Source organism: Acomys minous, assembly GCF_964271855.1.
Source record: "Acomys minous genome assembly, chromosome: 4".
Lineage (NCBI taxonomy): Eukaryota > Metazoa > Chordata > Mammalia > Rodentia > Muridae > Acomys > Acomys minous.
In genome coordinates this window covers 110,261,185-110,276,582 of record NC_140486.1, presented here as the reverse complement: position 1 = coordinate 110,276,582, position 15,398 = coordinate 110,261,185, and the positions used below count along the sequence as shown (strand labels likewise).

The window sequence follows — 15,398 nt, the reverse complement described above, 5'->3', positions numbered from 1 at the left end:
GATTACAGGTATGAGTCACCGCTGCCCAGCTTAAATGAGCATTCTTTCCTACTCAGCCTGGGAGCTGCTGGGTGCAGAGTGATGGTGGCAGGGTGTGTCCTTTCAAGGACTTCCTCATGGTGTCCCCCATGCCTGGAGTGAGATGGGCTGAGATGCCGTGATCTTTTTACACATGTTTATCTCACCTGGCCTCACCTGTGCTGTTCCTTGTTCCCTTTGGAGAATACCCTTGTCTGCCATATGGGCAGTCACGCCATTTCGGTCATCTCACATATTTTAGGAGAGACAAGAGACATTAGGTTGTCTTGATTGACCTTTTGCATTTGGAATCTCTTGTGTCTCAGGCCAGCCTCATGATCACTCTGTAGCTGAGGATGTCCTTGAACCTGTGACCTCTTGCTTCTACCTTCTGGGAGTTGGCATTATGAGTGTGGACCTCTGCTCCCAGTTTATGAGATGCTGGGGATCGAACCTACGACTTCATGTGTTGTTGGCAAGCACTTTACCGCTGGAGCTTCATCACTGCCCCCACATAATCCTAATACATAATATTATATATACAGTTTATGTGTACATGTGTGTGCCTGAGTATATTGTGTGCTCCAAGTATGTGCAGGGCCATCAGAGGTCAGAAGTGGGTACTGGGTTCTCTGGGACAGGAGTTAATATGTGGTTATGAGCCACATGTGGGTGCTGGGAACTGAACCTAGGTCTTCTGCAAGAGCAAGAAATGCTCTTAGCTACTGAGCCATCTCTCCAGCCTCACTACAGTCTTTTAAAGAAAACTTGTTCCATGGCAGCAAAAAGAGGTCCTTGGCTGGCCAGCTTTTTTTTTGTGTGGGGGATGTTTTACACAGCCGCCAACTATTAGTACAAAAGTGAGTCTAACCAAAATTTAAAGGAAGTACTTCTATCATTCCACTGAATCAAATTCCCCCCATTTTCTGTGGTGGTTTTGGTAAAACCAGTTTTCATAGTTGACAGAATTCGAGAAATTCATATTACTGTTCTTCTTAGAGAAGACGAGGCCTTTGCCACGTGATAATTCACTGAACGCCTGACACAGGAGTCTGTTCAATGGCGCAAACGTTACCCAGTACCAAATAAAACACTGCCATCCTAGTTCAAGGATGGAACACACTTTCACATTTCCAGTCTTAAGGCCCAACTTAAATACAGGATCATTTATTTAAGGAACCTAGCTATGTTTTCAAATGTATCAATATACTCCTTAGAAGACTAAGAAGGGACCAGGAAGGCTGGACAAACATCGTTTGGCTTAGGAAATCTGGTTCAGTTTAGAGTGAAAGAGTCAGTTCAGCGTTGTCTCCACAGAAGCGGCGGCGGCGGCATTCTAAGTGTTGTTCACATCCCACCTAGTGTCCAGTCCAGCATCTTGGCAGCTTTGGAGGGCATGCGTGATGATCAGATGAAACCCCAGCAACTCGGTCTGAACAGTGACCTAACAAACATACCTGGCCGCAAAGCGCTCTTGAAGATGACCGAGTTTCATGGGCTGACATCCACGCGTTTTCTGCTCCCCTTGGTCTTTGAACCGCTCCCAGATCCGGGACCTGTGTGTGCAGTGCTGCCTGCCATCAGCACGATGGTGCTATGTTCCCCCCTCCCAGGTGCCGTCTGTCCACCGACTCACCTCCAAGTTTGTTCCTCAGATTGGGTGGTTCTGGCTGCCTCTCACACCTGCCAACCTCCTCATCTGGAATTTCCCTGTGGCTCCTGTGACTTTTAGTTCTCCTGGATCTGACCCACGTCTTTCCATCGTTGTTGCTCTAACCTCTCTGCCGTTCTCTTTAGCGTTGTTGCTGTTTCTTAGAGTCCGTTATCTAGCCCCCACCCTCTCCTCACTAGGAACTCAAGGGCTAGTGCTTGTTAACCAAACACTCTACCACTGGGCCACAGCCTCAGCACCCAGATTTGTGGTTACATGTGTATGGTTGTGTGTCTCTGGATGTGCACATCAGAGGACATGTGTGTGATTCTGGCAGTGGGCCTGTGAAGGTTAAGGGACTGCGATTCATAGCACAGCTATTCAGGATCCGGGATGGAGCAAACCCGAGGCAAATTATCCTGATCATCAGAACAGGTGACCCAGTGGAGACCCCTGCAGTTCAGTTGTTAGCATGTGCCCTCCCATTGTGGACTCTGAGCAGCCCCAGGAGTCTCTCTGGGCCTGTCATCAAGTGGAGCTATGCCGGGGTGGGGTGGCCACCAGGCTCGGGACTCCACACTCTGGTTTCCTGAGGGAGCCTTAGAGGCCCCTTCTTTTATGTGCTCTGGACATATCTATGTCCTGGCGACAAGACCAGCCTGAAGTCACACACAGCCTATTTGTCTGAGCATGGCACCAGTGTTTTTTTCCTTGGATGGTCACGTGGCTGAAACTGGGGTACCTACCAACCATCTCTGAGGAAGAGAGGAAAGGGAACTCATGCCCCAGGTACCAGAGACTTATGTGTGTTTGGCACAAAGGTGTCTGTGTGTGTTTTCTGTCAAGATGATGAGAAATGGGATCTTTGTGCTTCCTGGGAGCCAAGACCATCTGGGGTCAGTCAGCTTGGAGCCACAATCTTGCGTAGGGGCTGAGAATCTTGGGAGTAGGGTCAGGATGACAAATTCTCAGACGAAAGAGAGGGACCTGTTCTCAAGCTCCCCCAATGACCTGTGAGGACCAGCTCTCAATGATCAGAGACTGTCCTTGTTCAACACTGTAAGTTTAGCTCTCCCCAGAGTCCCCGCAGCCTTGGGCCAACCAGAATGATGGCCACCCTGTCCTTGCCCTAGGTACCACATGGGGACTACACTAAGCCTTCCTGAGGGGGCGTGACCAGAGACTCGATGTGTAATGGGATTTGAGACAGAGCCAGGAGGGCCTGGGGAATCTCCCTGACCATCTGTGCTGGGCAGCAAGGCTGTGTACATGAATCTTAGGACTATAGCCACCTTTTCCTGCCTGGAGTTTAGGCTATCAGGCCAGATTCTGAGTATTAATAGTCCTGGGTCCCCTCTTTAGTCAGGAAAGGGGTTCCTAGAGTGACTGAGGACCTCCCCCCCCAACTAGCTTTAATGAGGGCATGGTGCCAAGGTGACTGGCAGAATGATTCTGGAGCTAGGGTTGGGAGCAGCAAAAAAAGGAGGACAGGGCTGCAAGGAGGCTGGCAGATAGATAAGCCACATGCCAAGGCCAGGTCCTCTGAAGGCCATCTAGTCTATTAGAGGAGAGGAGGGAGGGGAGGGGAAGGAGGGGAGGGGAGAGGAGAGGGGAGGGGAGGGGAGAATTATTAAGTCGGAGGATGGGAACATAATACAAGTAGCGGGTGGAAGGAAGGTGACCATGTAGAGCAGTGTGTGCCTGGCCAGCTCTGCTGGAGTATGGGTGTGGTTCTAGATAGAACTTTAGGAGGCAGGGTCACAGACTTGATGCTGGAGGGCCAGGAAGGGCATCTAGGAGACTCTAGATCCCTGTCTCCGCCATCTCTGTCCGCTCTCCAGCCCCAGCCACTGTAGTTTTACCTTGTAAAGAAACTGAGGAGAATGGTTTGGGGGTGCTGCTCTTTCTGGGCATGGGAGACTCTGAATGGGGGTGAGGTGGGGGTGGGGCAGTGGAGACTGTCCTCATAACTCATGCCTTCTCTAGTTCAGCGCTCTGGGGGTGTCCAATAAAGAGGCTTCTCTTCTTTCATCTTAGGGTTGAATGGTGAGTGGGTGAAGTTGGGGCTTCGTCCTTCCAGGGGAAGGTACTACAAGGAAAGAGACTCTGGGGCCCGGAGTGTGTCACATCTTGGCTTCTCACAGTCACGTGGGAGTGAGGAGCCCAAGAAAGGAAACAGACGGGAGTTTGTTCCATTGTCTTTTGCCTGAAGTAGAAGTGACTAGATTAGACCCTCCCTCAGCGCCTGGGGGTGGACTCACTGAGAACTGGGGGGCTTCCTAGAGCTCCCATGGCCTCGCCAGGCTACACAGAAGCCGCCCGCTGTATGCTGTGCCCTGTGTCTGCAGGATTTTGACTCCTACAGCTTGCAGGGGCCCAAGTAGCCACTGTCATGGGCCCCTGGGTCTGTTGGCAAGAAGCCCCAGGGAGGGAGCAGGAAGAGGCAGTGGTCAGGAGAAAGCAGAACAGCTTAGCTCAGAGGACTGGAGGCCCAAGAAGGGGGGGGGGTGCAGGGGGAGGCAAAGAGGGAGGCCAGAAAGCGGTACAGAGCAAAGAGGAGGCAGAAGGAGGGCACTGAGGCTCCAGTGAGGCAGGGGGCTGGCTGGTGGGAAATAGGATCCTAGCTGAATGAGGTGGGCCATCAGGAAGAGGGCGCGCAGAGGCAGTGGTGGGGTAGCCAGAGCGGAAGTGGGACCCTGAGGCTCTGGGATCTGAATCTGTCTTGGCGCAGTTCCTTTAGGATGTCATAAGGAGGCGGTTAGTGATGGGGAATGGGGGGAGAGAGGGAGACTTGCCCGCAGTATAGCTGTGTCCGCTGTCCAAGTGTGGGAACGGAGGCCCTAGGGGGAGCAGCGGGAAGTCCTTGGGCTGGTGCTTGGGTGTGGGATTGTAGCAGGAGACCAAGAAGTGATGAGCTCAGGGGTGGGGAGAGGCAGGCATAGTGCAGGGGAAGCAGGCCGCTGGAGGAGCACAGGACATTCAACCCCCTCAGGACTCCGCCTGGGGTGGAGGTGGGGGTGGGCCAGTGGAGACTGCCACACTTCGCCCCTTCTCTAGTTCAGCGCCCCGGGGGTGTTCAGTCAAGAGGCTTCTGAGCTTCCCTCTTATAAATATTCATGCCTGTGCTCTTTTCATTTAGAAGGGTAGATGCAATTATTTTAATGAACACTGAAAACTTTCTCTTTCATAATAGCTCTCTCTTCATATAAATGGTACGTGCGTTACGTAACACAATTGGGTGTTCCTTTGCAGATGTCTCTGAAATGTAAGAATTACATAACCCAGAAATCAAGACTTCCGGTCACCCTAAATCATAGAGCTGTGAACGGCATCTGCTTCCTGGTGGTGCAGGGGCCCCGGGGTGGGGGTGGGGGGAGTGGCGGGGAGATGGGTGGAGGGGTTTCTTTAAGCAGTGGATGCCCTGGTCAGTTCCATGCGGACCTTGACTGGGCTGTAGGTCAAAGGACCAGAGCCTCTCACAGGCTTGCCAGGTGAGGCTAGAGATGAAGGTGACTCTGGATGGTCCTTAAGATGAGGAGATGCTAGGGTAGGGTGGAGGCTGGGAGGGGGCTCAACTACCCCAGGAAGGGGTCCTGGAGCCAAGACTCTCATTTTGAGAGGCTGCAGTTGTCCTGGGGTGCTGACGCAGATTGCAAATGACCCTGAGGGAGGCCTCACTCACACCATGTGAGGCCCTTTGAGGCAGAGAGAGACTCTACTGCGTTCTGGATAGTGTGGGGAGCTAAATTGCAATAGTGAGGGTAGGTTTCACTGTGAAGCCAGGGTGTGGAGGGCAGGGATTTTACGGACTGGAAAAGGAAAGCTGAAAGGTCCTGGAAAAGGTGGATTAGAGTCAGAGCTTTGCCAGCATGTGGATGAGGTTTGGGCTGCTGTTCATCTTCAACTGCAGTTTGGCACAGCATAATTGTGCAGATTTGTGGGCTCTGTGTAAGGCTTCAGTACGCACTCATAATGATCAAGACTCATCCATCACCTCAAACACTGCCCTGTGATAAAACACCGAAAAGATCTCTTTTCACTGTCTAAAACCCACAGTGGCGGTGAGAATGTAGCTAGGTGATGGAAATGGATTTTATAAGGAAGACACCAAGGGTCCCATGCCCAGTGCTAGGCATGGGGATGAGGGGGCCAAACACAAAAACGAAATGGTGATGGTAGCACACACCTTTAATCACAGCACGTAGGGGACAGAGTCAGTAGGTAGGATCTCTATGGTTCAAAGCCAGCCTCGAACATAGTGAGTTCGAGGCCAGCCAAGGAAACCCTGTTGTACTTAATGTTCTATTGCTGTGGAGAGACACCATGACCATGGCAACTCTTATAAAGGAAAAACATTTAACTGGGGCTGGCTTACAGTTCAGAGGTTTAGTCCATTATGTGGCGGGAAGCCTGGCGGCACACAGGCAGACATGGTGCTGGAGAGATAGCTGAGCGTTCTACATCTGGATCAGCAGGCAGCAGGAATAAGGGGTGACACTGGGCCTGGCTTGAGCATTTGAAACCCCAAAGCCCACTTCCTCCAACAAAGCCACAGCTCCTAATAGTGCCACTCCTGGGGACCAAGCATTCAAATCTAGGAGTCTGGGGCGGGGGAGGATGGGCAGGCATTCCTAGTTAAACCACCACAGACCCTGTCTCAAAAAAGAAAACAGAACAGACAAACAAACAATACAGTGTAATTTTTACTCATCAACCAGCTTCTCCCCATCCTCCTCCTTCCTCCTCCTCCTCCTTCTTCATCCTCCCCAGCCTCTGGTAACGCTCTTTCCTCTGCTCCTAAAAATTAGCCTGTTCAGCTTCTACCTGCGAGTGTGACCATATGATATCTATCCGTGTGTGTGTGTGTGTGTGTGTGTGTGTGTGTGTGTGTGTGTGTGTGCTGCTGTTGTTGTTTTTCAGCTACCATAATGATCTCCAGTTCTACTCAGGGTGACGTAAGTCACAAGACTCTCTCCTTCCCTCGTCAACGGGTCAACATGTTTGTGTGTACTTGCTTCTGTGTGTACGCCCATATGAAGGTCCAAGGTCAATCTCAGGTGCCTTCCTCAGTCAATCTCCACCTTAGTTTTTTTGGTTTTGTTTTTGTTTGTTTTTTCAAGAGAGGGTTTCTCTGTGTATCCTTGGCTATCCTGGAACTCACTCTGTAGACCAGGCTGGCCTCAAACTCACAGCGATCCACCTGCCTCTGCCTCCCGAGTGCTGGGATTAAAGGCGTGCACCACCAACGCCCGGCTTATTTCTTTATTTATGTATTTTGTTTTGTTTTGTCTTTCAAGACAGGGCTTCTCTGTGTAGCCTTAGCTGTCCTGGAACTAGATCTGTAGACTAGGCTAGTCTTGAACTCACAGAGATTCTCCTGCTTCTGCCTCCTGTGCTGGGATTAAAGGTGTGCGACACGCCCCGGCACCTATTTATATTTTATTTTATTTATGTATTTATGTATTTATGTATGTATGTATTTATTTATTTAGTTGCTTCTGGTGCCTCTAACCCAGGCCCTCCTACTTACATGGCAAGCACTTTATTGAATGAGCCATTTTTCCAGCCTCCTCTCCTCTCGTCTCCTCTTCTCCCCTCCCCTCCATTTCTCTCTGGCAGGGTCTCATGCTGCCCAGGTCTCAAATTTGCTAGTAGTCAAGAATGATCTTCACCTCTTAATCTTTTTCCCTCTGCCTCCAAAGTGCTAGGATTACAGGCTTGTACCACCACACCTGGCAGGATTCTGTCCTTTGTTAAGGCTCAATAGCTTGTTTGTGTCACATTTTTTTTTATCTATTCTGTCTGCTGGTGGACACTTAGGTGGATTTCATGTCCACACTGTGATTAGTCCTCCATTGAACTCAGGTGCATGTGAGTACACACACACAGATACACACACACACACACACACACACACATGCTCACACACACACACACACACACACACACACACGCATGTGCACACACACACACTCTCACACATGCACACAGACTCACACACACATGCACGTGCACACACATGCACACAAACACACTCATACACACATGCACATACACACAGACAGGGATACACACACATACCTCTTTGTTGCACTAATTTATTTCCTTTGGCTTGGTTTCTTGAGTGGCTACTGTGGGCAACTGAACCTCAGGGTACCCACTGCCACATCTGTTGAGTGGGGCTGCTCGTCAGCCCTGCCTCCTGGGTTTGGCAAGGATGCAGTACAGGGTTTTGCTTGGCACTGACCCTAGCAGATAAAGTTCTAGACTCTCAGGCACCATTACCTGAGAAGGTCCATATCCCAGATTTGCATCGCATGGGTGATGAACATCTAGGCATGTTACTCGAACTCTCTGCCTCAGTTTCCTTCTCTGACACTGTAGTGTTGCTATTTTAGATAGTATGGAGAATTAGTTGGCTTTTTTTTCAAAGTCATAGCCTACTGGCTAATCTCTAGGACATGTGAAATGGTGAGGGAACTGTCACCCTTGATGACATCTCCTTGAGCAGGCAAGGTGACTGGAGGTGCAGATGAAGATCGAATGAAGTGTTGGCGTAAGGTGTGATTGGGAAGATACTTGATGACTTTAGAGAGAGCACAAGTGGGTACATCTGGGACAGGGGGCAAATACTGGCACACTGTTCCCAAGGTGATAGCCGAGGACCTCCCCCATAGGACTGACAGGCTCTTGGTATTGGAGAAAGATTCCTACCCTTCACCCCAGGACTTTTTTAAAAAGTCAAGATTAGATCAAAGATACCCCAAAAGAAAAATACAGTGAAGTCCTATAGCTCTGTTTAGGGTTTGCTAGAGTTGTGGGGGGCGCTTGGTCCCCAGATGGGGGCACTATTTTGGGAGGTGGAGGTTAGGTAGAGGCATGCTGTGACATGCCTTTGAAAGTTGTACGAGGGCCTGGGTCCCTTCTTCTCTCTGCTTCCTGTCCACTGTGAGATGAAAAGCTTGTGTCAGGCAGTCCCACTGCCATGGCGTTCTGCCTCATGGTCCAGAAACATAGTGGCAAGTTGTTATGATACATACAGATAGCTAGGCTGCCATGCAACATATATGGTACAAAGAGACTTACTGTGGGGAAGAAAAGGAGAGAAAGAGGAGGGCACCCATGACAGACACACAGACACAGACACACACACACACACACGTACACAGAGTGAGAAACCAGAAGAATGAGAGAGAGCACTGGGTGACAGGCGGGTTCTTATCTCCCAAACATGAAGAGAGAGAGAGAAAGGGGGCGGGGAGGGGGGGGAGAAGATACAAATAAATTTTCTTTGAAAAAATGAATTGAGGACTGTGACTTTGAACAATGTCAAGGGGATCAGAGAAGAGACGATCTGCTAGATTCAGAGAGAGGCAAAGTGACTGGCTCAGCCCAGCAGTCTCCTACCTAAGCCAGACCTCCCTTGGCTCCAGTAGAAACTGAAGAAGATGAAGCCAGTGGCGTTAGATGAAGCAGGGCATTCGCTCGGTGTCCGTATGCTGTGTATGCAGTGGATGGAGTGGAGGTGCCAGAGGGCCTGGTGGGCTTCCCTCCCACCATGGGGACCTTGTTAACACAGAACACGGTATTACCTCCTGACCTGAACTCAGCAGCAGGTGAAGCCTTGGTTGGCGTCTTTTTTCTAGAACCTTCATAGTGAAGGGCCCCTTCTGGATCCTGTGGACTTTCAGCACCAGGACAACCATCCGGGTTGAAGAATACCTTTGTCTGCATCTGCGCGTTCAGGGCCATCCAGATGCCACCACAGCCAGAACCAGCAATAGGCAGTACATCAAAGGAAGGAGCAGGAGCTGCTGAGAGAGTTGGCTGCCGTCATGACGGCAAGAGCAGGCAGGTCACACACAGACTCTGAGTATCTAGAACTTCCTCCTCTGAGCTAGCAGTTAACTTTCCAGGAAGGGAGAGGAGGGGAGGGGCATTCTAAGCAGCTGCTGCCCCTGCCTTGACATGAAGTGAATGACACCTTTCTCTCTGTAAGCTGCCCATGTGACCACTCTGAAAGAGGTCTGCTGATGGCTAATGCTGTCCACCTAGCAGGCAGGAAAGAGGACTTCCCTCAGGAACTTGGCCAGCACGCCTAAGCTGGGACTCATTTGTACTCCTAAGCTGTCTGGCTACTCATGGGACTTATCTGGGCTTGGGGACAGAAGCGTGACCAAACCTGGGATTTGGAGCAGAGGTGAGCCTAGCAGTTACTATATGACTGTAAAGGGCCTTCAGCCCATCTTCCTCTCCTTCCTACGTCCTCAGTTTATCCTGCCTTCCCCTTTCTGTTGAGGCTTCCTCGTCGGGCTGGTACCCTGCTGCGTTAATCAGGACGGTACTGTTATCAACACCACTTTCCTTGGACTCTTTAAGGGAGTCCCATGGCAGAAAAGGGCAGACAATTATATCCATGGGGACGAAGAGTCTGAGTTTTTGGCTGGGTTGCTGGGTGCTCCTTGCCCTCTTTCTCCATCTGCATTTCACTGGTTTTGAGAAAGGTGCTACTATGGTCTGTCTTGGATGGACTATATGCGAGCTAAGCCATAGGTAATTGGCAAGTGCTTGTTGATTGACTGAACTTGTGACCTCAGGTGGAAGATGAGGAAGTTGGCTAGGAGAAGTTACAGAGGCCCTTCGAAGGGGTGTGGTCACGCTCTTGGCTCTCCTGGGCTTTCTTAGGTATCAGGCTGCCTCTCCGAAGACCCTGTGATCTTCTCTCCAGACACCCCGTTCCCACTTTCCATCCCAGTTCCATCTCAGCATGGCTGGTTCTCTTACTCTAGCCTTCCTTCTGCCCCTGGAGATAGTACCTGTATCCAGCCCTGAGCTGCCCCATCTGAATTTAGAGACGAGCTAGAGGAACATCCCATGTTCCCCTTTTATGGTCAACTTCCAATATGATGTTCCTGCTCAGTGTGTTTGTTCAAGGAGACCTTTGAGCAACTTCTACTTCTAGCTGACTGGCCTGAAGCCTCTGACTGCCCTTATTCCCGACAATCCATGGACCTCAGCTACGCAGACAGCCCCGACTCCTGGCCTCAGAAAGACCCTCACCCCTGGCCTCAGAGACAGGCCCCACCCTTGACCTTTCTGAATGCCAAGTGACTCCCGAGTGTGAAAAGACTCCTTGGGCTTTTCTCTGTGCCTCTGGCCTCTCTCTACTCCCTGCCTCCTTGCCTGACCCAGCTTAAGCCCCTGCCTGGGCAAGTCTGTCCCTCAGAGTGGGTGCTGAGCCTTTGATGGCTGAAGGGGTGAATGGAGCAGCCGCAGGAGAGGATGTGGTGCGTGGAGCAGCTCTTTGGCAAGCGGTCAGAAGGGCCTCGCTCTCTGCCCGAGAAGGAGCTGCTTCCTGGAGCTCTCTTGAAGCCTGGTGAACTTGATGAAGTTGGAGGTATGTGGTCCAGAATCTTACCTCTAGAGCACCCCCCTCTCCCCGCATCCCCAGCCCCTGCAACTCTCTGAAAGGAGGTGGGGACCCACCCCAGCTGCCAAAGCTTCTAGCTTGCTATTAAGGAAAACTGAGGTTGGATCAAGGTGGTGATCCCAGGCTTAGGAAACCCTGAAGAAGGTTGGTTTTTGTTTTGTTTTGTTTTGTTTTGTTTTGTTTTTTTGAGATAGGCTTTCTCTGTGTAGCCTTGGCTGTCCTGCACTCACTCTGTAGACCAGGCTGGCCTCGAACTCACAGTGACCCACCCTGCCTCTGCCTCCTGAGTGGTGGGATTAAAGACATGCACCACCACGCCCGGCTAAGAAGGTTTTGGTTTTTTTGTTTGTTTGTTTGTTTGTTTGTTTTTAATGATTTGTTTTTTCAGGTTTCAAAGGGATGGGGGGAGCTAGGAAGAGGGCTCTGAACCATGGGCAGGCCTCTGCCTGGCTGCTACTGAGACATTCTGTTTTTCCAGGATTTAAAGAGGACTTGGGGGAAGTGTGACAGTGGTAGTTTGCGTAGCTTTGACTCACAACCATGCATTTAAGCATTTAGAGAGCAAGCAGCAGCAAGGCATAGTCTTATAAAATGGGATGGTACACACCCATAATCCCAGCTGTACGGTGAATCTTGGGCTAGCCTGCGGTATGTGAGAGCTTGCTCACACACACACACACACACACACATACACACACACACACACACACAGAGAGAGAGAGAGAGAGAGAGAGAGAGAGAGAGAGAGAGAGAGAAAGTAGGAGGTGAGCGAGCCCTCCTCTTTGAGTAGCGGCAGGACTGTGTCAATCCCTTGCTGGCTTTCCAGGCCCATGTTCCTGGCAGCAAGGCAATGTGAAGCACCTGTGTGCCCACCCCACCCCCCCTCCACACACCCCACCCCCCACCTCTCAAGCTTCCAGCTGCCTTGTTCCTATTGCCTGGTCTAGATGCTCTCTGCCTTGCCCTGTAGCCAGGATCTGGTTAGGGTGTGGCTGGGGACACTGAAGGGTCCTCACTTAAGAAAGGTCTGCTCAGGACCCAGGCTTGGCTCCTAAGGCAGTTTATTCTCTACGTCCCCAGTACAGAGAATGTGCTTGGTGTTATCCTTTGCACAGCCTGAGGTGATCAGAATCCGAGGCAGCGAGGGGCTGGAATGGCTGTCACAGATCTGTCAGCGTCTTCACTGCACACTGGGAGCCTGAGGCCTGGAGGACCCCTGCTTCCCACAGAAGCCAATATTTATTTCTTTAATATGTTTTGTTTTGTTTAATTTTTTTTATTTTTATTTATTTATTTTTTTTTGAGACAGGGTTTCTCTGTGTAGTCTTAGCTGTCCTGGACTCGCTTTGTAGACCAGGCTGGCCTTGAACTCACATCAATCCGCCTGCCTCTGCCTACCAAGTGCTGGGATTAAAGGTGTGCACCGCCATGCCCTGCTAGAAGCCAATATTTATTCAGGGAGCACCCCTGTACCAGTATGAATCACCCAGACCCACCTTAGGGAGTTTCTATTCCTGTAGACACATGAAAGTCACAGCACGCATGATCTGTAAAAATAGCCTTGCCTCGACACTCAGAGGGGGCCCTCTCGCTCCTCCTGGCACCGGAGCTGGAGCTGTGTTGCCAGGCTGCAAAGTCATGTCAGCCTGACTTTCCTAATTGCCTGAAATGTGTGAGGACCCTGCAGGGGTTGCCTCAGCTTTCCTTTGAAAGAAGGCCCCCAGGGAAGTATCTGCTGACCTTCCTTGCAGACGCCTGCCGGGGGTCTGAGGTAAGCCGACCTGGATCATGAGGACTTGCTCATATTTACGGCCTAAATATGAAGTTTTTCCATTAACCACTCTCCTCTCTGGCCAATGGGTCCCTGGCCTAAATCAAAAGTGCCAGATGCCCTGGTGACCCCTCCCCAACTTCTCTCTGCTCTTGAGTGATGCTCTTGTGGGAATGTAGGTAGAAGCTTCCTTCCTGACAGCCTACACTTCCTCATTCTCCACCCTCACATCCATGCCCCCCCCCCCCCCCCCGACTCTTGGCTCTTTTATTTTTATTTTTTTGGGAGCTGGTTGAGTGTACATCTAAGGGGACAGAAGAGAGTGGACCTCCGGCCCCCTTTGCGGAAATTTGCTATCCTCACTCAGCATTTCAGTTCTGCTCAGAGGGGTGTGGATGGTGCCGATCCCCTTTTTAGGACCCTGAGGAAGAAGAGCCCCTAAGCCAAACAGGTTAACTTTGGAGCTGTTTGGAAGTCTCTGGCCCCACCCCTGCACCCACCCCCACCCCCCAAGGAAGTTCAGACCCAAAGAGGGGAAGTGGCTTTGCCCAGAGCTTGCAGGTGGCTGGGTCCTGGAGGAGAAATGACACCTCAAAGCTTAATCAGCAGTACTGGATCACCTACAGGTAACAGTCTCCGGGCCACTTAGAGAAACTGAGGCCCAATGCCTCTGGCCTGGCCTTGCTTTCCCGAAGGTCTGGGCTCTGTCCACACCTATCCGAGATCAGTGAGCTTCCCTATGTAGCAGGCTAGCAAGCTGCCCCTAAGTGCACTCTGTGACAGCAGCCTGCAGCAGGAGGACCTGCTTTGTCCCTGATAATGGGTGACATTTCTCTACGAACCCTCAACTTCCTCCTGATCTGAGTCAAGGTTGCAGGTTGGGGTGGGGGAAGCTCCCCATAGGCAGTACAGGAGCCCTCTTCAGCCAGCTTGGCTTGCGTGCCATCAACCTTGACTGGCCCACAGTCCACTCCCCCGAAATCTTGCTGGGAAATCACCAAGCACCAGAGATTACATACTCTCAAGCGTCAACGGGCGTGTGGGGGAGCCAAGACCCTGCTGCTTACCAGCCGTGTCATTTGCTTGCCTCAGTTTACTTCTCTGGGGGTGGGGTTGTATTGCTCTCTTTACTGGGCTCTTGGGGGCATTAAATGGTAGGACCTGCTTGTACCCTGGCAAGCAGGAAGTCAGCTCAGACTGCTCTTCCATGCTGTAACTGGACTGTTCTCGAACTCCAGCCGAGCATCTCCTGGAGAGCCTGGGGGAGAAAATACACCAGCATTTAGAGCCCTGAAAATTCTAGATTCTTCCTTGACAGTGAGGGCAGATCAAGAAATGTCTGCTGGGCTGTTCTGGACGGGGCTGTGTGCTGCCTTGTGGAAGGTTCTCCTCTTGAGTCCTCTCCCCTAAGGGGTCACTAGCCACTGCAGCAGATCAGTTTGCCTGCCTTCCACTCCCTCTCAAGGGCTAATTTTTGTGTGAGCTGGTGACATAAAGGCAAACAAGACAAACTTCCCTTCATGGTGTCATCACTGGACAGCGGGGATGCCCGCCCAGTTGTACAGAGGTGATTCCTAATAGTCCCCACTTGACCACAGAGGGCGAATCCTATTGGATAACTCTCAGTTTGGCTATTTGATGTGAGTCCCAGCTGGTCCTCTCTCTGTTTTTTTTTTTTCCGAGACAGGGTTTCTCTGTGTAGCCTTGGCTATCCTGAACTCACTTTGTAGACCAGGCTGGCCTCGAACTCACAGCGATCTACCTGCCTCTGCCTCCCGAGTGCTGGGATTAAACTTTCCTCTGTACCCTTGACTGACCTAGAGCTCATGCTGCTGGCCAGGCTGGACTCACAGCTTTATCCTCCAGAGTGCTGAGATTACAGGCCGGAGCCACCATGCGCAGTTGACCTTGGGTGGACTCTCTGAGCCTTACTTTCCTTATTTGTAAAATGGACACAATTTTCACAGCACCCAGGATGTATCCCGCCCTCCCTAGAATACTCAGCAGATAGCCAGTCAATTCGCACGTCTCTGAGCTGCACCTCCACTCTCCCACTCAACCCTCAGATTTGCCTTGTGCATGTGTGTGTGTGTGTGTGTGTGTGTGTGTGTGTGTGTGTGTGTATGCACATGTTTATGGATGTGTGAATGTGTAGAGGCCAGAAATCAATGTTGAGTGTCTTCCTTAGTTGCTTTCCACCTTATTTTTTGAGTCAGGGTTGCCCACTGATTTTGAAACTTGCTGCTTTGACTAGACTGGCTGGTCAGCAAGCCCTAGGAGTCTTCCTGTCTCTGTCTTTCCAGACCTGGGATTATCGGAATACACCTAGTTTTGTTGTTGTTTTGTTTTGGTTTTTTTTTTTTTTTTTTTTTTTTTTTTTTGCTTTTTTGAGCCTTTCTCTGTGTAGCTTTGGCTGTCCTAGACTTGCTTTGTAGACAGGCTGGCCTCGAACTCGCAGCAATCTGCCTGCCTCTGCCTCCCAAAGTGCTGGGATTAAAGGCGTGTGCCACCACACCCAGCTTACACCT

At 51.0% G+C, this 15,398-nt stretch overlaps 1 protein-coding gene across 12 annotated transcripts in view; it reads left to right on the top strand.

The window, feature by feature from the left end:
* Nucleotides 1-15,398, top strand: part of GPR55 (G protein-coupled receptor 55) — a 107,854-nt gene that overhangs the window by 76,071 nt on the left and 16,385 nt on the right. Inside the window, exon 1 of one of the 12 annotated variants that reach the window (XM_084779204.1) lies at nucleotides 5,116-5,160. The exons of 9 other annotated variants lie outside the window; for them this stretch is intronic. Coding sequence is in view for 1 of the 3 variants with exons in the window: in XM_084779201.1 (XP_084635327.1) it covers nucleotides 10,931-11,066 (136 nt within the window). In the remaining 2 variants the exon portion in view is untranslated. Of the gene's footprint in view, nucleotides 1-5,115; nucleotides 5,161-9,700; nucleotides 9,870-10,518; nucleotides 11,067-15,398 lie in introns of those variants that run through there. 2 more of the 12 variants (XM_084779202.1, XM_084779201.1) reach the window with 2 other exon arrangements.